Raw genomic sequence first — 25275 nt, 5'->3', positions numbered from 1 at the left:
TTTGAAAAATCCTAAACTGCTTTTAACATCCAAAAATAATCTATACAACTTGAAGCTTGTTCTGAATTCCTCTAAAACAAAATACATGTTAATTTCCAATACTAAACACTCTGAAAACCATGTCATTACTACCTTGGAAGGGAATTCCATATAGCAAGAAGCAAAGCAAAGCTACTCATCTTGAGAACCTGGTAAAGAAGATCAGGTTGAGAACAGGTTTTATTACTGGTATGAGGCTCTTTTTTCTTTGGAGGCCAGAAAGAGCTGCTACGGTGTACATTCCTCTCTGTCTTGGACTACAGTGATGTCATTTATATGCAGACCTCAAGCACTACCCTGAAGGCACTTGATTATGTGTTTCACGCAGCTCTTAGGTTTATTACCAACCAAAAGCTTTTGACACACCACTGTGATCTCTATAGTGCTGTTGGCTGGTCTTCGTTTACTCTACAGTACATAGATCATAGTACACCAATGTTGAAGCCTAAGGCCATTTTGGGAAAACTGCCACTTTATCTCTGTTATTCTTTGATAAGGTCAGAAAATATATATCAGTTATGGTCTCACTCCTACTTACTTATAACGGTTCCTAAAATCAGAACGGATCACGGCAAAAAGCGTTTTAGCTACTCAGCTCCGTGGTCTTGGAATTCTCTCCAGACCAGCTTGAAGCACCATGATCTTGTTCCCTTGGAGGAGTTTAGTTGGTTGACTCACATATTACTGAGGAATGTGATTGTCATTAGGATTTGATGCGGTGGTACATGTGATCGATTTTTATCTATGTTTGTTTGTTTGTTTCTGTGATTGAAATGTATATGCTATAGAATGCTAAATGTGTCTGATCAGATATTAGCAAACTAATAGACGAGTTGCCACCTCCACTTTTTTGCATAGCCAGAGATCAAATAACCAAATATACAGACGGAGATTCAGTGAAACAAAGTCACATTGATTGATTATCAGACAAGTCAAGGGCTTTTCGTTGGGATATAGCCCCTATAGGCTACTACGTGAGTCAAAAGCTAAATTATCCACCTGCTATACTAGGCTAGCGTAGGCTACATTACATAACATGCTAGCAAGATTTTCGGATTACACAGTTAGACAAGAAAACTAGACTAAAGATTATCGTCAGGTACACTCACCTCAATTCGGCTAACATTTTGCCACCCTAATTGTAAACAAATATTCAAACTGAGACTCTGACCTTGATTGATTTATCAAGACGATTTCCAACACTTGTCTCAAAACAGCGTGTTAACGCTGTCGCAATCATAACGGTGCCAACATTATAGTTTTTTTTATTTTATTTTTTATTTTTTTCACCTTTATTTAACCAGGTAGGCTAGTTGAGAACAAGTTCTCATTTTCAACTGCGACCTGGCCAAGATAAAGCATAGCAGTGTGAACAGACAACACAGAGTTACACATGGAGTAAACAATAAACAAGTCAATAACATAGTAGGGAAAAAAAAAAAAGAGAATCTATATACAATGTGTGCAAAAGGCATGAGGAGGTAGGCAATAAATAGGCCATAGGAGCAGATAATTACAATTTAGCAGATTAACACTGGGATGATAAATCATCAGATGATCATGTGCAAATAGAGATACTGGTGTGCAAAAGAGCAGAAAAGTAAATAAATAAAAACAGTATGGGGATGAGGTAGGTAAATTGGGTGGGCAATATACCGATGGACTATGTACAGCTGCAGCGATCGGTTAGCTGCTCAGATAGCAGATGTTTAAAGTTGTTGAGGGAGATAAAAGTCTCCAACTTCAGAGATTTTTGCAATTCGTTCCAGTCGCAGGCAGAGAACTGGAAGGAAAGGCGGCCAAATGAGGTTTTGGCTTTAGGGATGATCAGTGAGATACACCTGCTGGAGCGCGTGCTACGGGTGGGTGTTGCCATCGTGACCAGTGAATTGAGATAAGGCGGCGCTTTACCTAGCATAGCCTTGTAGATGACCTGGAGCCAGTGGGTCTGACGACGAACATGCAGCGAGGGCCAGCCGACTAGAGCATACAGGTCGCAGTGGTGGGTGGTATAAGGTGCTTTAGTAACAAAACGGATGGCACTGTGATAAACTGCATCCAGTTTGCTGAGTAGAGTATTGGAAGCTATTTTGTAGATGACATCGCCGAAGTCGAGGATCGGTAGGATAGTCCGTTTTACTAGGGTAAGTTTGGCGGCGTGAGTGAAGGAGGCTTTGTTGCGAAATAGAAAGCCGACTCTCGATTTGATTTTGGATTGGAGATGTTTGATATGAGTCTGGAAGGAGAGTTTGCAGTCTAGCCAGACACCTAGGTACTTATAGATGTCCACATATTCTAGGTCGGAACCATCCAGGGTGGTGATGCTAGTCGGGCGTGCGGGTGCAGGCAGCGACCGGTTGAAAAGCATGCATTTGGTTTTACTAGCGTTTAAGAGCAGTTGGAGGCCACGGAAGGAGTGTTGTATGGCATTGAAGCTCGTTTGGAGGTTAGATAGCACAGTGTCCAAGGAAGGGCCAGAAGTATACAGAATGGTGTCGTCTGCGTAGAGGTGGATCAGGGAATTGCCCGCAGCAAGAGCAACATCATTGATATATACAGAGAAAAGAGTCGGCCCGAGAATTTAACCCTGTGGTAACCCCATAGAGACTGCCAGAGGACCGGACAACATGCCCTCCGATTTGACACACTGAACTCTGTCTGCGAAGTAGTTGGTGAACCAGGCAAGGCAGTCATTAGAAAAACCGAGGCTACTGAGTCTGCTGATAAGAATATGGTGATTGACAGAGTCGAAAGCCTTTGCCAGTTCGATGAAGACGGCTGCACAGTACTTCTTTACTGTCACAGTACTGTCATCACGTCTCCTGATGTACTGGCCTGTTTCCTGGTAGCGCCTCCATGCTCTGGACACTACGCTGACAGACACAGCAAACCTTCTTGCCACAGCTCGCATTGATGTGCCATCCTGGATGAGCTGCACTACCTGAGCCACTTGTGTGGGTTGTAGACTCCGTCTCATGCTACCACTAGAGTGAAAGCACCCCCAGCATTCAAAAGTGACCAAAACATCAGCCAGGAAGCATAGGAACTGAGAAGTGGTCTGTGGTCACTACCTGCAGAACCACTCCTTTATTGGGGGTGTCTTGCTAATTGCCTATAATTTCCACCTTTTGTCTATTCCGTTTGCACAACAGCATGTGAAATTTATTGTCAATCAGTGTTGCTTCCTAAGTGGACAGTTTGATTTCACAGAAGTGTGATTGACTTGGAGTTACATTGTGTTGTTTAAGTGTTCCCTTTATTTTTTTGAGCAGTGTATATTTACATGACACATTTTTTTGAAAATATATATTCTACAGAATACAGAACATTTCCAATGCATATTTTGAGTTTTGTAGATAAGCACCATATCCTGACAAATTCTGAATCCAAAAGTGTCTTTTAGACAGACTCAGTATACCAAACATTAGGAACACCCCCCCCCTTGTCATCAGAACAGCCTCAATTCGCCATTGACTTTACAAGGTGTTGAAAGCGTTCCACAGGGATGCTGGCCCATGTTGACTCCAATGCTTCCCATAGTTGTGTAAAGTTGGCTGGATGCCCTTTGAGTGGTGGACCATTTTGATACACACAGGAAACTGATAATTAAGCGGGGAAAAAACTAGCAGCTTTACAGTTCATGACACAAACCGGTGCTTCTAGCACCTATTACTATGCCCCATTCAAAGGTACTTAAATATTTTTTCTTGCCTATTCACCCTCTGAATGGCACACACACACAATCCATGTCTCAATTGTCTCAAGGCTTAAAAATCCTTCTTTAGCCGGTCTCCTCCCCTTCATCTACACTGATTGAAGTGGATTTAGCAAGTGACATCAATAAGGGATCAAAGCTAACACCTGGATTCACCTGATCAGTCTATGTCATGGAAAGAGCAGGTGTTCTTAATGTTTTGTATACTCAATGTATATGATATTGGGATTACTCCGAATTATCCACATTATTTCAGGTGAATGTTTTTTGCATCATAAAATAAAGAATCATTCGCACAACTGGAGAGTTTTGGTGTTTTGGGAACATATCTTTTGTGATGTCCCAACAATGTTCCCACCAGACTGTTCCCGCAACCTAATGAAACATTCTGGGAACCTTTAAAGAACAGACAAAATGTGTTCTAGGAACGTTCGTGCAACATCAGGGGAATCTTTTTTGCACCTTAAAATAAATATTGTAGAATCATCCGCACAACTGTTTTGGGAACATATCTTTGTCCCCACAATGTGACGTCCCCACAATGTTCTCACAACATTCTGGGAACCTTTAAAGAACAGATTAAAGGTGCACTATGGATAAATCGCTTCGCCTTTTCCTGTGTAACTCGTTCCTAACCATTTTTTTGTTATGATGCCCAAATAATAATTTCTAGTTGAATGAACATATGAGACAATTTGAGAAAACACATTTGAAGTTTTCTCATGTTGGAGCTATACTTGGGCCAACTAAACATTTTAAATTCAAGTAACACTTTGACCGAAGAGTTGAGTAAACAAAACAAAACAATTACTTAATAATATTCAGTTGAAAGATTTTTTTTTACAATGTGGGAGAATAGGCAGACAGACCCTGTGGGCTTTGGGAGACGAGAGGGGGGCTTCTTTTGTTGGTTGTATACGTGCGTGTGTCTGTGTGTGTGTGTGTATGTGTGTCTTTCTGTATGCGTGCTCCGTCTCCTTTTCCGTGTGGGGGCTTCCTCTGCCCGGCGCTTGCTGCAGATGCAGACTTTTGAAGCTGCAGGCTGGAGACAGGGGTTGACAGGCGGCTGAGCTGAGCAGCCCTGAGTACTGATTACCCGCTCCAATTGGTGGGCAATTATTGCCCCATTTACAAGTACCCAATAAATCAACAAGGAGGCAGAGAAAAGGAGGGGGGGAGCAGGGGAGAGAGGGCTGGGGGGCACTGCAGTCTTACAGGGTCCATCAACTACGTGAACGTGTGTCTTATGTCTCAACCGCTCCCTGCTCTCGGTGAGCTCAATGCCAACACAAAAGAAGGGAGAGCCGCTGGAAGAGAGGACTGGAAAGGAAAAGTGTGTGTGCGTGTTTCTGTTGTTTCTGTGTGTGTGGCGGGATGGGAGGCCAGCCTGTGGAAGGCTTTTAAGAGGTGAAATCAAATCAAATGTTATTGCAGTGTGTGTGCATGCGTGCATGTTTATGTACTGTATGTGTGTGTGTGTGTATCTGTCTGTGTGTGTCTCTGACCTCTGTTGGTGTCCCAGGTCTTGTAGCAGGGTGTCAGCCTGTCTGGGCCTCTCCCCGGCCTCCACATGGCCCAGGCTCTTCACCTCGCTGCGGACAAAGTACCAGAGCTCCCTCACACCGTTCTCTACCCTCCGCCTCAGCTCCTCCTGGGTGGGGCCTGGACCTGAGGGGTGGTGGGGATGGTGGAGGGAAGAGGGGAAGGAGGGAGGGGGATAGAACAACTATTATGAGCATAAAGCACAGGTGGAATTGTCATTGAACACATGGTAGCTTCAGGAACATACTGGATCGTCTGCTTTCTCAATCCCTGCCTCTCAACCTCCCTCCCAAGGGGTTTCTTTGATCAGAGCAGTTTTAGCACATCTGTTTTCTCTCTCTCTCTCTCTCTCTCTCTCTCTCTCTCTCTCTCTCTCTCTCTCTCTCTCTCTCTCTCTCTCTCTCTCTCTCTCTCTCTCTCTCTCTCTCTCTCTCTCTCTCTCTCTCTCTCTCTCTCTCTCTCTCTCTCTCTCTCTCTCTCTCTCTCTCTCTCTCTCTCTCTCTCTCTCTCTCTCTCTCTCTCTCTCTCTCTCTCTCTCTCTCTCTCTCTCTCTCTCTCTCTCTCTCTCTCTCTCTCTCTCTCTCTCTCTCTCTCTCTCTCTCTCTCTCTCTCTCTCTCTCTCTCTCTCTCTGCAGAAAACAAGAGCCCTGTCCTCCAGTCTCTTTCTCTCTATTACATTTAAGGGAAAGTTTGTTGCTTCCATCAATATAATTGTCTGCATCATTTCCAATCCCCCATATAATTTTTGGGTAAATATATATACATATATATACATTCACATACCTATATAGATATACTTGTTTTTAATATACCTTTATTATTCCCCCCAAACCCTACCACCCTTCCCCCAATTGGAGTAAACTAATAAACAATAACACTTAGGCTTCTACCTTCAGTTTATACATATTATACACATTTTACAGACACAATCTATTTTACAATAGTTATATTTTCTTTGTTTTTAGTCCTTCCTCTATTTCTGATGTCCTTCCAGTTTGATTTATATACATTTTACAGACCCCGTATGTTTTACATTGGTTATCTTGTTATTAGTCCCACCCTTCAGCTCCATTCAACCCCTCCCATCTATCTCTTAACACCATCCATTTTGGATTTATATTTGCCATATATTTTTCAACTGTGCTGTGATGCTTCACAAAAGTACTGAACCTTTCTATTCTCATAGCTTCTACAGATTGTAAATTAAAAATAAACATTTTTGCTAAAATAATAATTATATTATTGATTGATTGACTATGGCTTTTCAAATCACCCACTATTGCTATCTGCAGCATTAGTTCTAGGCAAATGTTGCAATTCTTCAACCATTCCTGGACCTGTGACCAAAAACGAGCTACATACAGACAATACCAAAAATAAATGATCTAATGACTCTGCCTCCTCACAGCAAAATCTGCAGAGCTGGGAAGATTGTATCCCCCATATACTGTATATAACATTCTATTGGTTGCAATAATTTTGTATAGTAATTGAAAAGTGTTTCCACATACATTGCCAAAGCAAACATATGGACACATATAGAATCAATGATGACGCAGACAGATCATAATAGGAAAAATAATAATACTCAGTGAGTAGTAACATTTAACAGGACACTACAGTAAGAAATGAATGAGGACAATAATGAAATAGTGAGAAAGAAAATGGTAGAAATGTTATTGCTCTGGTTGGTCGTTCCACTGGCTGTCCCTACGGGTGTGGCAGGAAGCTACATATTTTGCAGCTAATATGGCACAAAGGGTTTTTTCGCCCAGATATTGGATTTTCTTCTTTTGCTTCAAAATTGTTGTGTTGCTCTCTCTCTCTCACACTAATTCTATTCCATTCCCACGTTTACCCACTCACCTAGCAACTACCCTACCCTCCTGACGCTCACTTTTTAGACACACACAGATGCAAGCTTTAAAAAAGCATACACACCACACACACACACACACACACATTTTTCCTGTCAGCTGAGTTTAGCTGCTAGCATAGCATTGGATTAGCCTGACCTATCTGACTTCATTCCAACTGATCCTATAGGTACAGTTCCACCTGGTCACCCTGTGCTATCTGGGACTCTCCCACAGCTCTTCTCTCCCCCGACATGTCCTTCCCATGTTCTGCTCACCATCTCCGGTCAGTCTCTGGAAGCTGTGGATCTTCTGCTTGGCTCTGGTCAGCTGGTCCTCCAGGGAGCGTAGTCTCCCCACAGCCAGGGCCCCTCCCTCTTCTACTTTGCCCTCAGGTATCCTACAACAAGAGATGAGGGTGAGAGAGAGCAATGGGTATGGGAGTGTGTGGATGTGCGTGTGTTTGTTTTTCATCATCTTTCTCAGCTGGGTTAGTATATGAGTTACAGCTCTTGCACAGTGTAGGTGTGTGTGTGTGTGTGTGTGTGTGTGTGTGTGTGTAGCTCTTTGTGGCTGTCTTGATTAAATGTGAGCATGCATCAAAGAGTGTTCAATAGCACAGTATTTCAGTGAGCTTAGCAAATTTGCAGCTGAAAATCTCGCAAAGCTTAATTGCTAATTACAATTTAAATTACGTTCAGGCCGCCTTTCAGCCCATTTAAAATGTAGCCTACATTGCTCGCTTCTCACTAATGAGTATTTGTAAAGTATAATGCAGTGGTTTTCAACCGGTGTGCCGTGAAACTTTTCCTAATCGTGTACATTTTTTGGAACACTCACTTCTAAACGTGACCTGTTGAACGCACAGGGAATTCTGACTTGGGAGCACCAGTGACGCTCGGATAATAAATGAAATGGCACATGGTTACATCTGTATCGTTGTTTCAAGACCAGTAAACTCAGGCTGTTGTCACAATTGTATTATCGGAGGGGCGCACATCATGAGCAATGTAATTTATTTAATTTTACTTCACCTGTGAGAACCATTAGCATAGGCATGTCTGATTAGAATTAGCTGTACCACATCCTAAGACATAGAAACAAACGGAGCGTGGATTTGTGTCTATGGTTGGATCTTTCCAGTTTCAACGCAGATAACCGCGTGTCTGTCGCCCAAACCATTAAACAATTATCTTACTTTCTTAAAGGGGTACACACAAATTCATCATCATGAGTAAGGAACTATAATAAGGAACTAATAGTTCAAATAAAATGTAATCCATAAAACATGGAACAGATGAGATGGAGGTCATTACCATTAAATAAATGAATAGGGATATTTTAGGCGAGCCGTAGAATTTTAAAGGTGTACCACAGTTCAATGCTACAATGCTGTATACAGTGTGCTATAGTGACTGGAAATATCTCACTTGATTTCATTTGATACCATTTCCTGAGCATCTCAATTACTTCATGAAAAGGTTGTCCCCTTTTTCATAACACACAGATTACACATAGCCACGAATGTGCGCGCATGCACACAAACACAAACACAAACACACACACGCACACACACACACACACACACACACACACACACACACACACACACACACACAGACACTTCATCTTCAATCATGATGGCAAATTAAAATGCCTTAACGCTATCTAATACATTAATACCTATATGAAAATATTAATAGAAACAGCTCCAAGTGCGTCCAGACACATCCAGTCATTCGTGAACCGAGACAGAGGCTTTGCTAATGAGTCATCAAGGCATGCAAACTCCATTTGCTCCCTGAGTGGGGAACATCAGAAGCTGTCAGGCAGAAGGAGGAGACTTTTATAGTAACATGGGTCTATAACCTTATATCGTCATTATAAAACATGCACACACACATCAGGGAACTAAGCTAACAGCAGTGGGGGAGTAAAGAAACCAAGAAACGAAAAAAGGACTGATGAATAACCACTTGAAGTTCACATTTGGGCAGCAGTGGATAAGGGACAAGGTTAACCTTTCAAAAATCCCCTGTGATTTTAGTTCATATTACTGTGAAATGATCTCCCAACTCTCCCTGAGTCGCGGAAACTTAAGAAAAGGCTGTTTCACTTGCCTGAGTCTGACAAAGCTCTTACGAAGGAAGACCCATTACGTGTGTTTTCCCCCTTCCAGGTCCGGGGTCAGCTCAGAAGTGTGCAACGTTACAGAACGTTCAGTTAGAAGAAGCGTATTCATTACACTTCTATGTGTAACATTATGAACGCTTCACCACACTGTAAGAAGACAACGAGAGGAACTCCCAGAAGCCACCACCTTACTGCCCAGCTCACACGATCACGTAGGAACAAGGGCTGGGGGCTTGTTCAGGACGATGCAACTTGCAGAATGTTCAGATAGAAATTCATGTAGACTATGATATAACATTATTCTCTGTCCTGTAGAATATATCATCCTTTCATTTAAAGAGAGCCTCTGATTACAGCTCTATATGTTACATTTCTATCTGCAACATTCTGAATGCTCTACATTACCGAAAATACCCCATGAGGATCCTGGAATGAAAAGGCAAACAAGTTTGTAGTTCCACAGTGTAGCACCTCCGACTATAGACACAAATCCTTACAGCACTCACTCTATGTGATGCTAACAAAGGCTAACAAGCATCACATGTGTCTACTGCTAGCTCAGATGCTAACAGAGAGACGTCAAATAGTAGACACCTGCAGCCACAGACAACAGACGTAAACATGTAAACACAGAGACAAAGACACAACATGAATGCAAACATAGCAACAACACCAAAGACGACCTACCACTGACAGAATACACATGAAGCTAACAAAAAGTGCTCAAAGGATCCCTGACATGAATATGTGCTATACTTTTGTCTCTAAAGTCAAACAGAGCTGAGGCTCGGCAGGGTAACTTGGAGGGTAAAATATGTAAAACGGCACAATCAAATCGTACATTGTCTTCTATGCATGTTTTAAAGGCAATGTTCCTTAAAATCGCTGAGACCACCTTCACGGTGAACACTATTGTCCACTCAATCGGAAATTACTAATTAAATGTAAATTACGCTATAACCCGGATCTTCCGCGTTCTGATTGAATCTAGGCCTTCGTTTAACGAAACGGGAGAGAGATAGCGGACGGGAAAATTCCAACTGGGAGGGGAGAGAGAGGAATGAAGAACACTGTTCAGTCAGAGTGAAAGAAGGACAGGCTGAGAATGAGGGAGCGGGGAGCCCCGCGGCAACGGCCACTGAGGCGGAAAGCAGGTGAGATTCCGCACGCACAGCCCCCGTTCCCTCGGAAACGCTGCCCGCTGCCTCCTCATTGGCTCGCCTCCGCCTGGTAACCATGGAGTTAGGAGTCAAATTAAGATCAGAGCTGGATACAGCAGTTTAAACGGGGGGGGGGGCGAATAACGTATGCGAGGAATACTGGTACTGCATACATATTTCTTAGGAAATATTCCATTTACCTTCTCTGTTCGAGACTTCAAAGGTGACCTTAGAGCTGACCTGGGCAGAGATAGGAATGTAAAGCACTGCTAGAATCACACAGATTAAAGTGGGGCTATATAAATACAATTTACATCAAGGGGGAACATTAATGGAAAAAGGAGGGTGTTGTGTGGGGCCGTGGGAGGAGGCCATATATATATATATATGTGTGTGAGTGTGAGTGTGAGTGTGAGAGTGAGAGTGGGAGTGAGAGAGAGACAGAGAGAGAGTGTTAAAGGCTGTGTATTGGAGTCAAAATCCCAGCTGGTGCTTGATACCCTATTACTCCAAACCTCAAATTCACTAGAAGTGAAGTAGGAGCTAATCCACGCCCACACGGCCAGACACCAGCTCTCTCCAGCTCATCTCTCCCAATCAGGCCAGGCTTACACAGTTGTTGTGCCCACAGACAGCTCTCACAATGGGCTAGTGTTGGTGTCAGAGCCCCTGCCTTCCCTGAGACGACCAGGTCAACAGGAGTTCAGTCTGGAGGCAGTGGCAGCAGTAGCAGGCAGTGTCTGCTCAGTGGAACCATACCGGGCTAATGACAGTACCCAGTAAATTAGTCCTCTCACCAGAGTCACCACACAAGGAATACAGTCAATGGCACAAGTCATGAGATAAGATCTTACATACAGAAAGACACAAAGATACACACACACACAATGAGGTTATAGACACACAATGGGGGACTCACATAGACACGCAGACACACACACACTAGCAAGGCTCAAGCCAAGCCCACCTGAGAAAACACATCTCTTTGCTCTCAGTTGGCTGTGTTTGAGAAGTGGATCATCTATTTGTCAGCTAATTGCCACTTCACCGATTGCTTTCAAAATGTAACAAGAAAGAATTCATGTGATTACCAGTGCAAACTTCTTCTCCTGGAATTTACTAAGTATGAAACGATGTCTCAAAAGGATGGTGGTAGAGTCGGAAATCGTAGACATGGGACAATTTTTTGGGGGGGGATTTATCAAAGTTAATATATCGATGGAGCTTAAACACACTGACATGGCAACTACATGACAAGACAGAAGAGGAAATGGTCTACTTACAGGAAGTTTTCCCCTTCATGGGATAGAAAACTGTTGATGTTCGATTAGATCAGGGGCGTAACTTTGGTTTAAGAAGTGGCGGGGACATAATATAGAGTACCAGTCAAAAGTTTGGACACTGACTCATTCAAGGGTTTTTCTTAATTTTTTACTATTTTCTACATTGTATAATAATAGTGAAGACTTTCCTTCTTAATGTGTTTGAGCAAATCAGTTGTGTTGTGACAAGGTAGGGGTGGTATACAGAAGATAGCCCTATTTGGTAAAAGACCAAGTCCATATTATGGCAAGAACAGCTCATATAACCAAAGAGAAATGACAGTCCATCATTACTTTAAGACATGAATGTAAGTCAATATGGAAAATGTCAAGAACTTTTTAAGTTTCATCAAGTGCAGTTGCAAAAACCATCAAGCGCTATGATGAAACTGGCTCTCACGAGGACCGCCACAGGAAAGGAAGATCCAGAGGTAACTCTGGATACGTTCATTAGAGTTAACTGCACCTCAGATTGCAGGCCAAATAAATGCTTCACAGAGTTCAAGTAACAGACACATCTCAACATCAACTGTTCACAGGAGACTGCGTGAATCAGGCCTTCATAGTTGAATTTCTGCAAAGAAACCAATACTAAAAGACACAATAAGAAGAAGAAACACGAGCAATGGACATTAGACCGGTGGAAATCTGTCCTTTGGTCGGTTGAGTCCAAATTTGAGATTTTTGGTTCCAACCGCTGTGTCTTTGTGAGACGCAGAGTAAGTGAGCGGAGGAGGTGTGCTGGTGTGGCGGGTCCTTTGCTGGTGACACTGTCAGTCATTTATTTAGAATTCAAGGCACGCTTAACCAGGATGGTTTCCACAGCATTCTGCTGTGATACGCCATCACATGTGGTTTGTGCTTAGTGGGACTATCATTTGTTTTTCAACAGGACAATGACCCAAAACACACCTCCAGGCTGTGTAAGGGCTATTTGACCAAGATGGAGAGTGATGCACTGCTGCATCACATGAACTGGCCTTCACAATCACCCGACCTCAACCCAATTGAGATGGTTGACCAACAAAAGGACAACCATCTCTGCAGCACTCCACCAATCAGACCTTTATGGTAGAGTGGCCAGACGGAAGCCACTCCTCAGTAAAAGGCACATGACAGCCCGCTTGGGGTTTGCCAAAAGGCACTGAATGCCAATTGTTATGTCTGGAGGAAACGTGGCACCATCCCTGCAGTGAAGCATGGTGGTGGCAGCATCATGCTGTGGGGAAGTTTTTCAGTGGCAGGGACTGGGAGACTAGTCAGGATCGAGGGAAAGATGAACGGAGAAAAGTACAGAGAGATCCTTGATGAAGACCTGCTCCAGAGCACTCAGGACCTCAGACTGGGGCGAAGGTTCACCTTCCAACAGGACAACGACCCTAAGCAGACAGCCAAGACAACGCAGGAGTGGCTTCGGGACAAGTCTCTGAATGTCCTTGAGTGGCCCAGCCAATAACCCGATCAAACATCTCTGGAAAGACCTGAAAATAGCCGTGCAGTGACGCTCCCCATCTAACCTGACAGAGCTTGAGAGGATCTAAATTTGCACAAAAATGTATCCTGTTTTAGATTTGCAATTATGGGGTATTGCGTGTAGATTGATGAGAAAAAAATACATTTTAATCTATTTATTTAAAAAAGTGTTTCACTCCATTATGCAGCTGTTACATTTATCAGAACTGTATTTTGGACCTTTTATACACTTTGACGACTGTTGCTACACACACACGCACGCACAAACGCATGCAAGCACGCTATCCTGCAAGCACGCTATCCTGCACGCACGCCCGCACATAAAGCACAGTTATAGATCTGCTGCATGGAGCATGGAGAACACAGAGCAATAGAGTAATCTGTCTCTCAGTCTCATTGGAGGCAGACAGACTGACAGACTCCAATAAGTCGACATCATTAGGAGGAGACCGTCTAATGGACAGATAATGGTCAATGGACACTGTGGAGAAAAACCAATAAAACCATTCAGTTCTTTCTTATTGTGTCTGTGTGTGCTCTAGGCTTTTGGGTGCCCTAATCGAGATTTGGTTTGGGGGGGGTCCCCCCCCCCCATGAAGACGGTACATCTCGCTCCATACCATTTCGTCCATGTCATTCCCTCCACTCTCTTTCCCTCCTGTCCATGTTATCATAGCGACCTGCACTCAGTGGCATATTTTACAAATTTTGCCATGAGGCCTGGAGAAAATGATGCTGTTTAAAGAGCTATTTTCCTGCTATAAAAAATAAAATCATGGCTTATGACGTGGGCCCCTTTCCTTGCGGGGGCTGCTGGGGTGTGTGCTACAACAGTGTCTGCACTGCTGTCCTCTCTCTTTAACAATCCTCTTCTTCCACCCATCCCTAAATATCTGCATGGTGCAGACCTCACCTCATCCATCATCCCTCCCTTTCTCCATCCGCATGCCTGGGGATCGATCAGGCCCTCATCGCTCTGGCCACCTGTTTTTCACACGCGCATACACAAACAGACACGTTCTCTCTCTCTTTCTCTCTCGCCATTTCGCTTGCGCGTGTAATCATCTCTGTGTGAGACACACCAGGTGATTGACAGCTGTGGAGAGGGCGGCACCAGAGGCAGATCGCCACACCGACCCTGTGTTCACCCCTCATTAGTGCTGCTGGGTGATTGGTGGGTGGGCTATCGGCCTGTCACTCAAATCAGTGTTGAGAGGCTGAGTGTGGGAGTTAATGTAGTGGAGGTGTGAGATACTGAGTTAATGGCTGCACCTCAGGGTGACTACACTGCAATACATGCTCACATGTGGTGTGCCACGTCATCAACTCCACAGTCCGACACCAGGTTTCTATATCATGTGATGGGGTTAGCTGATATATTAAACACAACGTGTTAAACACCTATCCAGGCATTGTGGTCAACCTGAAACTAGTCAGTCAGCCATAATTCACTCAGTCAGTCAGTGAGTTGGTGTCATACGCTGAGTGTACAAAACCTTAACAACACCTGCTCTTTCCATGACATAGCATTCACCTGGATTCACCTGGTCAGTCTATGATCCCTTAATTAATGATGCCAAATGTTAAATCCACTGTCGTGGAAATTCTTACACGGGGACACTCGAAGTCAATCTGAAATGAATCATTGTCTATATGTCAGCATGCTGGAGAGGTTCCAACTATCTCAATGCGCCATAGTACACATGTCAATCAGAAGCTCTGCCTGGGCAGTCCCAGCAGTTTGTCTTAGATATGGCTATACACAGACACGTGATATTTGCATGATTTAGCATAATTAATTAATCATTACCGTTTTGTTTCCTTCATGTGACTGACCAATATCTCACGAGGCTTCTTCTCTCTAAGCTGAGACCTTGATACTGAGATATCTTTAGTTCGTTCTCAAAACAAGGTTCTGGGCGTACTGCCAAATTGCAGCTACTGATAGCGAGGATTTGTACAGTGAGTCACTTGCATGAACACAGAAATTGGTTTATAGAACAGCACATGAATAGAACACAGAAATTGGTTCATAGAACAGAACCTGAATAGAACATGGAAATTAGTTATAAGAAAAGCACAAACATTAAAATTATATTACACTACTTCAATCAGTGTAGATGAAGGGGAAGAGACTTTTTAAGCCTTGAGACATGTTTTGTGTACAGTATGTGTGCCTTTCAGAGGGTGAACAGGGTATGGTAGTAGGTGCCAGGCGCACCGGTTTGTGTGTGTCAAGAACTGCAACGCTGCTGGGATTTTCACGCCCGTGTGTATCAAGAATGGTCCACCACCCAAAGGACATCCAGCCATCTTGACACAACTGTGGGAAGCATTGGAGTCAACATGGGCCAGCATCCCATGTAGAGTCCATGCCCTGACGAACTGAGGCTGTTCTGAGGGGAAAACTCAATATTAGGAAGGTGTTCTTAATGTTTTGACAGTCAGTGTATATAGTAAGTTAGTCAAACAGAGAGTCAGTGAGTGTGTCAGTTAGTGACAACTAGGTGGTAAGAGCCACACCACTCAGGCCGGCTGTCACAAACACGCACACACACACACAAAGGCCCTGGTCCGTGTCTGTGCCAGCAGTTAGGTGGTGGAGAAGGGCATGGTCTCTCTAGTACGCAGATAAGACACATCTCCGCAGCGGTCTCCTGGCTTGGGCCTGCTTCAGTTCAGACTCACCGCTACACACACATACATACCCATCTACCCAGCCTCATAGCTCTGGCATGTCATCTCTGATTCTTAGCTATCTAGCTTAGTGGGACTTTAGCAAGACAGCAAGACATGACCATTATTACGCTGGATGGTAACACTGGTCCTGACCTGCTCTAACAGAGTAGACTGACTGATTCCAGAGCGCTGGCTCTATCTGTTCAATAACAACAAACACAAGAAATGCACTGTCTCTGACTGAGACCCATCTGGACAGTGCCTGTTTGAAGGCTGGACTTGTTTTGGTGCCATGAATCCTACCTTTGCTTTCAAGCCAATACTGAATAATTACAAAAGCAAGGGATTTAATCGGAGACCAGCTGTCTGAAGTGTGTGTGCTTCAAAGCAATTGAGGATATCACAGGAGGGAACTGAAAGCTGCACCTACAGCTGGACTTATGACTAATGCAGGCACTCATTCACACACACTCATACACACACACACACACACACACACACACACACACACACACACACACACACACACACACACACACACACACACACACACACACACACACACACACACACACACACACACACACACACACACACACACACACACACACACACAAACACACATATGCCAATAAACACACACAAACGCACACAAACCAGACTAACCCCCCCATCTACCCCCCTCGACACACACATCCCCCCCTCTGGGTAGTTACCTGAGGGACTCTGCCATGCGTCTCAGGTCCTCGTTCTGCTGCTTGAGGCGCTCCAGTTTGGCCAGGATCTTAGATAGCTCGCGGCTGGACCTCTCAGGGTGTTCGCTGTCTCTCACCAGATGGCCCCCGATGTAGAAGAGCAGCGTGCCCCACGCCAGCAACACCAGGGTGATCCAGCGCCACGAGCCCGCCCAGGGCCGCATCGTAGTTCAGCCTGGCCACCCACACACACCGTCACACACCGTCACACCGTCACAATACCCACCAGGGCATCCTCGCTGGCACTGCAGGGCAGGGGGAGGGAGGTAGTAAGAGAGACGAGGGTTTTTTTGGAAGGCGTGAAAGGGGATACGATTGGGTATTTCTTTGGTGAGGATTCCGACCAGTCCCCTCTCCTTGTGCTAAAGCATGTTTTTCTCCTCAGAGAGTTCACTGACCGACTAATGCTCCTGGCTGTTGGTCCTGTCCTGTCCTGCAGGGGTCTCCACCTGTTTTTTCGTGCTCCTTGGTGACGGTGTGTTTATCGTTCCACTCCTTGCCCCTTGCTGGTTAAACCTGGTCTGTACGCGTCACCTTTTCCTCCGGTCCTGTTTACTTCATGTGTTTAGCCTGGCTCCTATGGGGACAGAGAGAGAAAGAGAGGTAGTCAGACGGACAGAAAGACGAAGGGACGGACAGATGGGCGGACGAAGGGACGGACGCTCAGACACACACCCAAACCCACACACATAGACAGACAGAGAGCGATGGTCAAACATACAGATAGACAGAGAGACATATGCCTGGGAGAAGAGCTGCGCATCAGACATGCCACAGACAGTCCCAGAGAAGCACAGACACAGCTCAGATGAACAAGGTTTGCTGGGTGTAACAGTGGATGTGTTGTTTGACTGGCCCTGACAGAGCCCAGGCTCAGCAGCAGCCCCTCAGGATTGATCAGCATGACACCGCAATTTACATTTCCAGCGTGATGAGAAACACAATGCACTGTGATGAGGAGGCAGAGAGACTGGGATGTCTCTCACTCTCTCACTCTCTCACTCTCTCACTCTCTCACTCTCTCACTCACTCTCTTCTCTTTCTTTAACACTTTCTTTATCACTCACTCTCTTCTCTTTCTTTAACACTTTCTCTATCACTCTCTCTCTCTCTCTCACTTTCTCTCTCTTTCTCTCTCTACCTCTCTCTCTCTCCCAGTCTCTCTCTCTTTCTTTCTTTCCCTATCTTTCTCTTTCTCTCTCTCCACCTCTCCTCTCACTTTTAGGCATGGCTAAGCCTAATGGCTAATGACTTCCCATGGTGATGGCTAAATCCCTGGCCGTTCCCTTGGTTTTCCCCTGTACACTCCCGCTGCCATCGCCATTGTCTTTGTGACGAAGTGCGAACACTGTCAAGGTGATGTGACGAGCCCAACGGAGCATGTGGAGAAAATCGCTGTATCATCACTTCACCTCCCCCACATCACCCAGAGAGAGAGAGGGGGGAGTGTAATATTTACTGTTTTTTTCACTTTTGTTTATTATCTATTCCACTTGCTCTGGCAATGAAAACATGTGTTTCCCATGCCAATGAAGCCCCTTGAGAGAGAGAGAGCGAGAGAGCGAGAGAGCGAGAGAGCGAGAGAGCGAGACGTGCGCTGCCGGGTTTATGACAATACACACCTTTTCTATCAACTCACAAACCCAACTAAGCACTGGATTTACAGATGCTGTGTATGGACCGTGCCTATCTGTATGTGTGGTCTCACTAGGATGTGTGTGTGATCATGGGTGTGGTTCTGCATGCGTATTCAGCGTGAGACATTATCACCTGGGACTAGCGTGGTAACACATAAGTAGGTTAGCTGTACTGCCAGTGTACGTCAGCATGTGAATTATGGAGCATGCTGCGTAGTTGGTATGTAGGACATACGTGGTGCCATGTAGGCCCTTCATGCTTCACTGACAACACTCCTGAACACAGCTGCGGTCATGCACACACAGGGAGAATCTCAATTGCATACTCCTCGCATCCTCTCTCCTTGTCTACTTCTCAAATACCCATTGGAGGCGAAGGTCAAACGGGAAGGACCTCTGGCTTTCTCATCCAATGGGTTTTGAGAAGTAGGCGAGCAAAGAGGAGAGACGACACAAGGAGAACGCAATTGAGATCTTCCCACACAAAACAAGTCGTAATGGCCGACCGGTCCTTCTGGCCTGCTATTGAGAGCCAAAATGATATCGTGCCACTATGCTCCGTGGCGGCTCTGCACTGTTGTTGTGACTAACACGAGCTGACATAAGGACAGGTTGACGTACTGTATGCAGGGCTAGGAGAATGCTGAGCCGTGTTTTTATTATGGGAAATAAGCAGTGCGAGGAGTAGCTGCTGCCAGCTAATGCATTTGCTTGGTGGAGGGGGACTGTGAATCACTCGTCATCATGTTATAGGGAGACAGGTTGTCTGGCTGGAGTAGTAATGAAGATTGTGTTAAGTGGGCTTGGACCGGGTCAGGGTGAGCACCACAGTAGCACTGGTCCCAGATTTGTTTGGCTGTATGGCCATGTCATATATGCTCATTGACATACAGTACAAACAGATCTGGAACCAGGCTAGTGTTTCTCCTGACACAGCCTTCAAAAAGATCTGTTGGTGCTTTGGCAAGACATTCATCTCCCGTGGGCAGATTTTGCTTGTAGAAGAATCTGCTGGGACTGATTGGGATGCGTGAGATAACGAGAGCAGCATTAGTTCCGGTTTTGGGGATTTCGTCACAGGTTGTTTGGCCGTATCAGGATTGGGGCGAAGGCGGTGCTTCAACTGCTTTGCCTCGAATGCTTAGCGCTGTGCCCACACAGATTAGAAGGGAGGGGTTATGAGGGTGTAGAACTCTCAATTTCTAACATGTATGAACACAGTTAATCATGCAGCTGACCAAATGATGTGAGATTTTACTTCTGGGTTAGCAGAGATTAACAAAACAATGACTATGAGCCCTTGCTACCCCATAAAATGGCAAATAGAGAGGGAACACACTACCCTCGGTGCCAGAATTCACCATAGCACAGGCCAATATTTGCAATTTGCTAATATTTCTCTAAAACACATACAAAATAAGCAGGAGAAGCTAGTGGCATACTGTGTATCAATCAGTAGGTTACAATGACTTTAGTACAACAGAATAGTTAAAAACTATAAGTGAAACTGAAATGGAAGGCTGCCTTCTATGCTGTCTGATTCAATGGTTCAATACAGACATTGTTGTTGTGAATTTGAGGTGAAAGGAGAGGTGACACTCTTCAGACGCGTTTCACAGGGATGAAAATGTGAGATCCACACATCAACCCTGAGATTCCCGTATAGGTTGAGGCTAAGTGATACCTTATGGAATGTGGGAGAAAATCACAACCTATGCCATGAAATCTACTTTGTTCAAATGGTGAATAATAGGTATTCTCATTTCCTTCTACAGTAGAAGTAGTCTAGAGCCACTACAGGATCGGTGGGTCCCCCACGGGACAGTTGTGCTAACGTAGGCTAATGCGATTAGCATGAGGTTGTAAGTAACAAGAAAACTTCCCAGGACTTAGACATATCTGATATGGGCAGCAAGTTTACATTCTTGTTAATCAAACTGCACTGTTCAATGTACAGTAGCTATTACAGTGAAAGAATATCATGCTATTGTTTGAGGAGAGTGCACAGTTATGAACTTGAAAAGTTATTAATAAACCAATTAGGCACATTTGGGCAGTCTTGATACAACATTTTCAACAGAAATACAATGGTTCATTGGATCAGTCTAAAACGTTGCACATGCACTGCTGCCATCTAGTGGCCAGAATCTAAATTGCACCTGGGCTGGAGTACTACATTATGGGCTTTCTCTTGCATTTCAAAGATGATGGTACAAAATAAATACAAAAAAAATCATTTTACCAGATCTAAATGTGTCATATTCTCCTACATTCATTTCACATTTCCACAACCTTCAAAGTGTTTCCTTTCAAATGGTATCAAGAATATGCATATCCTTGCTTCAGGTCCTGAGATACAGGCAGTTAGATTTGGGTATGTCATTTTAGGCGGAAATTGAAAAAAAAGTGCAGATCCTTAAGAGTTAACCTATGGGTATTTCTCAATATGCGTACTACCATGCTCCGAGGCCTCCAATTGAAGCAAGGGAGGGTTGTCGCATGGAATGCTTTTCCAACAGTCTTGAAGGAGTTCTCACATATGCTGAGCACTGCTTTTCCTTCACTCTGCGGTTCAACTCATCCCAAACCATCTCAATTGGGTTGAGGTCGGGTGATTGTGAAGGCCAGGTCATCTGATGCAGCACTCTGTCACTCTCCTTCTTGGTCAATTAGCCATTACACAGCCTGGAGGTGTGTTTTGGGTCATTGTCCTGTTGAAAAAAAATGATAGTCCCTCTAAGTGCAAACCAGATGGGATGCCGTATCACTGCAGAATGCTATGATAGCCATGCTGGTTAAGTGTGCCTTGAATTCTAAATAAATCACCAACAGTGTCACCAGCAAAGCACCTCCACACCATCACACCTCCTCCTCCATGCTTCACAGTGAGAACCACACATGCAGAGATCATTTGTTCACCTATTCTGCATCTCACAAAGACACGGTGGTTGGAACCAAAAATCTCAAATTTGGACACATCAGACCAAAGGACAGATTTCCACCGGTCTAATGTCAATTGCTCGAGTCTATTCTTCTAATTTGTGTCCTTTAGTAGTGGTTTCTTTGCAGCAATTCAACCATGAAGGCCTGATTCACACAGTCTCCTCTAAACAGGTAATGTTGAGATGTGTCTGTTACTTGAACTCCGTGAAACATTTATTTGGGGCTGTAATTTGAGGTGCAGTTAATTGCCAATTTCTGAGGTTGGTAACTCTAATGAACTTATCCTCTGCAGACGAGGTAACCATGGTCGTCCTTTCCTGTGGCGGTCCTCATGAGAGCGAGATTCATCATAGTGCTTGATGGTTTTTGCGACTGCACTTGAAGAAACTTTAAAAGTTCTTTACATTTTCTGGATTGACTGACCTTAATGATGGTCTGTCATTTCTCTTTGCTTATTTGAGCTGTTCTTGCCATAATATGGACTTGGTCTTTTACCAAATAGGGCATCTGTATACCAACCTTACCTTGTCACAACACAACTGATTGTCTCAAATGCATTAAGAATGAATGAAATTTCACAAATTAACTTTTAACAAGGCACACCTGGTAGAGAGAATGCCAAAAGTGTGCAGAGCTGTCATCAAGGCAAAGGGTGGCTACTTTGAAGAATTTCAAATCTAAAATATATTTTGATTTGTTTAATACTTTTTTGGTTACTAAATGATTCCATATGTATTATGTCATAGTTTTGATGTCTTCAATATAATTCTACAATGTAGAAAATAATACAAATAAAGAAAACCCCTGGAATGAGTACATGTGTCCAGACATTTGACTGGTACTGCATTTATATACTGTACACTGTATATATATATAGACATTTTTGTCATTTAGCAGACGGTCTTATCCAGAGCGACTTCATCTTAAGATAGCTGCAGTGCCGTAAGGTGGCGATTACTTTTTCACACAGGGGTATTAGGTTTTGCATAACTTTGTTTATGAAATAAATGAAATAAGTATGGAATTGTTGTGTTCTTTGTTCAATCAGGTTCCCTTAATCTAATATTAGGTTTTGATAAAGATCTGAAAACATTCAGTATCAAAAATATGCAAAAGTAGAGAACACTTTGACAGGGGGCAAATACCTTTTCACAGCACTAAGTGGGACAACCACATATCACAGGCATAGTAAGTCCACTTTTCCTTAATACAGTAGCTATTATTAAACTCAGAGCTAGAGGAAGGGGGGTGGTTGAGGTGAGGAGGGGGATTATTTAAGAGGTCGGGTTTCAGGTGCTTTCGGAAGATGGGCAGGGACTGAGCTTGGACTGGGCTGAGCGGGAGCTGTCCTCAAGAGACTAGAGGTGACAGAACGGAGTGCTCGGGTTGGGGTGTAGGGGGATTTGAGGATAGCCTAAAGGTAGGGAGGGGGCAGTTCTTCTTGCTGCTCCGTAGCCAAGCACCATGGATGCGAGTGGATGCGAGCTTTGACTGGAAGCCAGTGGAATGTGCGGAGGAGCGGGGTGACATGGGAGAACTTGGGAAGGTTGAAAACCAGGGGGGCTGCAGCATTCAGGGGTTTGATGGCACAAGCGGGGAGCCCAGCCAACAGCGAGATGCAGAAGTCAAAAATGATAATAATGTCAGGTCTAAACCAGGAAATCAAAAATCCTGCCTCAGCACCAGAGTCATTTGAAGTGGAAGGACCACGAGGCGGTTCTGCTGACAGCGGTGACATTTTCAGACAAGTTAGTCGTTTAGTGCTTGTTTCTGACCACAATTTCCCCCTCTCCTCTTCCCATCAAAAAAGGAGCAACCTGATGTAAAGTGAAGCGCCAGCCACTCCAGCCTAAATTAAATATGTGACGACTCTTTTTGACATTTGCACTAGAGGGAATATGGGTGAATAGAAGGGAATAAAGATGCGCAGCGCTATTCGTAAGTGGATAGACTCAAGCCACCGCCATCTCGCCAATCTTCCTACCGACTAGGCTTGGGCGGTATACCATATATACCCTATATTGGAGTATTTAGAAATTAAAACTAGTCATTTTATGTTTATCAATACATTTTTATATTTGTGGCTACTTTTTAAGTAAATACCTGCAGTCAACTTGTGCAATACGTTAGGAGATAAAGCTGATCGTGTTCTTCATTTCACCTGTCACATTATTTTACTTTGTGAAGCTTACCATAGTTCCCCAGAACAGTTGAGCCAGTCAAGTGTTTGTTTGTAAGTAGCACAACGGGAGAAAGCTGGAGCAGCTGAGTCCAGCTGTGTATTGACAGGGGTCGCGTTTATATTGCAACCCAACAGTGTTTTTTCTTGCTTCAGTAGAGGGATCAGGGACGTGCAACTATAGTTTTCCACAGAAGATATATTAGTGCAACAACACATTCGGCAAAAAAATAGCTTAATTTTCATCAGATGACAACAGAAGTGCAACGCTATTTGGCTAGCAGCCAAACAAGTAAATGATTTTACAATGAAAAATCAAGGTCTTTTTTGCAAAAAAAAAGATGCTTGGCCATCAAATTTCTAATGTTTATCATATAAAGAATGTAGCTTAAAGTTAATCTTACATTAACTTAAAAGCATGCAGCTACACTGTGAGAAGTAGCCTACAGGAGAAACGTATCTGCACATCAGTCAGAGCACTGTCTACTGGTATAATGCCCGTAGGTGAATTCTCATCCCGAGGAGTGCAACTGAAGCACAAAATGAGTCTGATGCCGAGCAGAAATTACAATAAGAAGCATTTTAGATCTGTATTTACAAAACACAGCAAGATATTTCTTAGGCGTTCTATCTCTTTTTCCTCCCTGAAAAATGCAGAATTCTGCGTTAAAGCAACCCCTAAGTTTAACTTACTAGTTATCTAAGTAAGTGGCTGAATTAATAAGTTAACAAGGCTTCACATTCACTTGTAAATGTCCAAACTCACGAAAAAATGACATTCGGTAGCTCCTAACTATACTGAACAAAAATATAAACGCAGCATGCAACAGTTTCAAAGATTTTACTAAGTTACAGTTCATCTAAGGAAATCAATCAATTGAAATACATTAATTAGGCCCTAATCTATGGATTTCACATGACTGGAAAAACAGACATGCATCTGTTGGTCACAGATACCTTAAAAAAAGGTAGGGGAGCGTGGATCAGAAAACCAGTCAGTATCTGGTGTGACCACCATTTGCCTCATGCAGTGCGACACATCTCCTTTGCATAGCGTTGATCAGGCTGTTGATTGTGGCCTGTGGAATGTTGTCCCATTCCCCTTCAATAGCTGTGGGAAGGTGTTGGATATTGCCGGGAACTGGAACACGCTGTCATAAACGTTGATCCAGAGCATCCCAAACATGCTCAATGGGTGACATGTTTGGTGAGTATACAGGCCATGGAAGAACTGGAACATTTTCAGTTTCCAGGAATTGTGTACAGTGCCTTGTGACGTGGGGCTGCGCATTATCATGCTGAAACATGAGGTGATGGCGACGGATGAATGGCATGACAATGGGCCTCAGGATCTTGTCACGTTATCACTGTTCATTAAAATTGCCATCAATAAAATGCAACTGTGTTCGTTGTCCGTAGATTATGCCTGCCCATACCTTAACCTCACTGCCACCATGGGGCACTCTGCTCACCACGTTGACATCATCAATCCGCTCGCCCACACAATGCCATACACGTGGTTTGCGGTTGTGAGGCCAGTGGGACATACTGCCAAATTATCTAAAATGACTTGAGGCGGCAAATGGTAGAGAAATTAACATTCAATTCTCTGGCAATAGCTCTGGTGGACATTCCTGCTTCAGCATGCCAATTGCACATTCCCTCAGAACTTGAGACATCTGTAGCATTGTCTTGTGTGACAAAACTGCACATTTTAGACTGACCTTTTATTTTCCCCATTACACTCTGTGTAATGATCATACTTTTTAATCAGATTCTTGATATGCCATACCTGTCAGGTGGATGGATTATCTTGGCAAAGGGGAAATGGTCACTAACAGG

At 44.0% G+C, this 25275-nt stretch overlaps 1 protein-coding gene across 1 annotated transcript in view; it reads right to left on the bottom strand.

Moving 5' to 3' along the window:
• LOC120023951 (alpha-(1,6)-fucosyltransferase-like) overlaps positions 1-16838 on the bottom strand; it is a 65123-nt gene extending 48285 nt beyond the window's left edge. Inside the window, exons 1-3 of the mRNA XM_038968051.1 lie at positions 16636-16838; positions 7431-7552; positions 5260-5422 (exon numbers count right to left, since the gene is read on the bottom strand). Of these exons, the coding sequence (XP_038823979.1) occupies positions 5260-5422; positions 7431-7552; positions 16636-16838 (488 nt within the window). The remainder of the gene's footprint in view (positions 1-5259; positions 5423-7430; positions 7553-16635) is intronic.
• Between the last annotated feature and the right edge of the window lie 8437 nt (positions 16839-25275).

The sequence above is a fragment of the Salvelinus namaycush genome, chromosome 29 (genome assembly GCF_016432855.1).
Source record: "Salvelinus namaycush isolate Seneca chromosome 29, SaNama_1.0, whole genome shotgun sequence".
NCBI lineage: Eukaryota > Metazoa > Chordata > Actinopteri > Salmoniformes > Salmonidae > Salvelinus > Salvelinus namaycush.
This window is presented reverse-complemented; position numbering and strand designations above follow the sequence as displayed.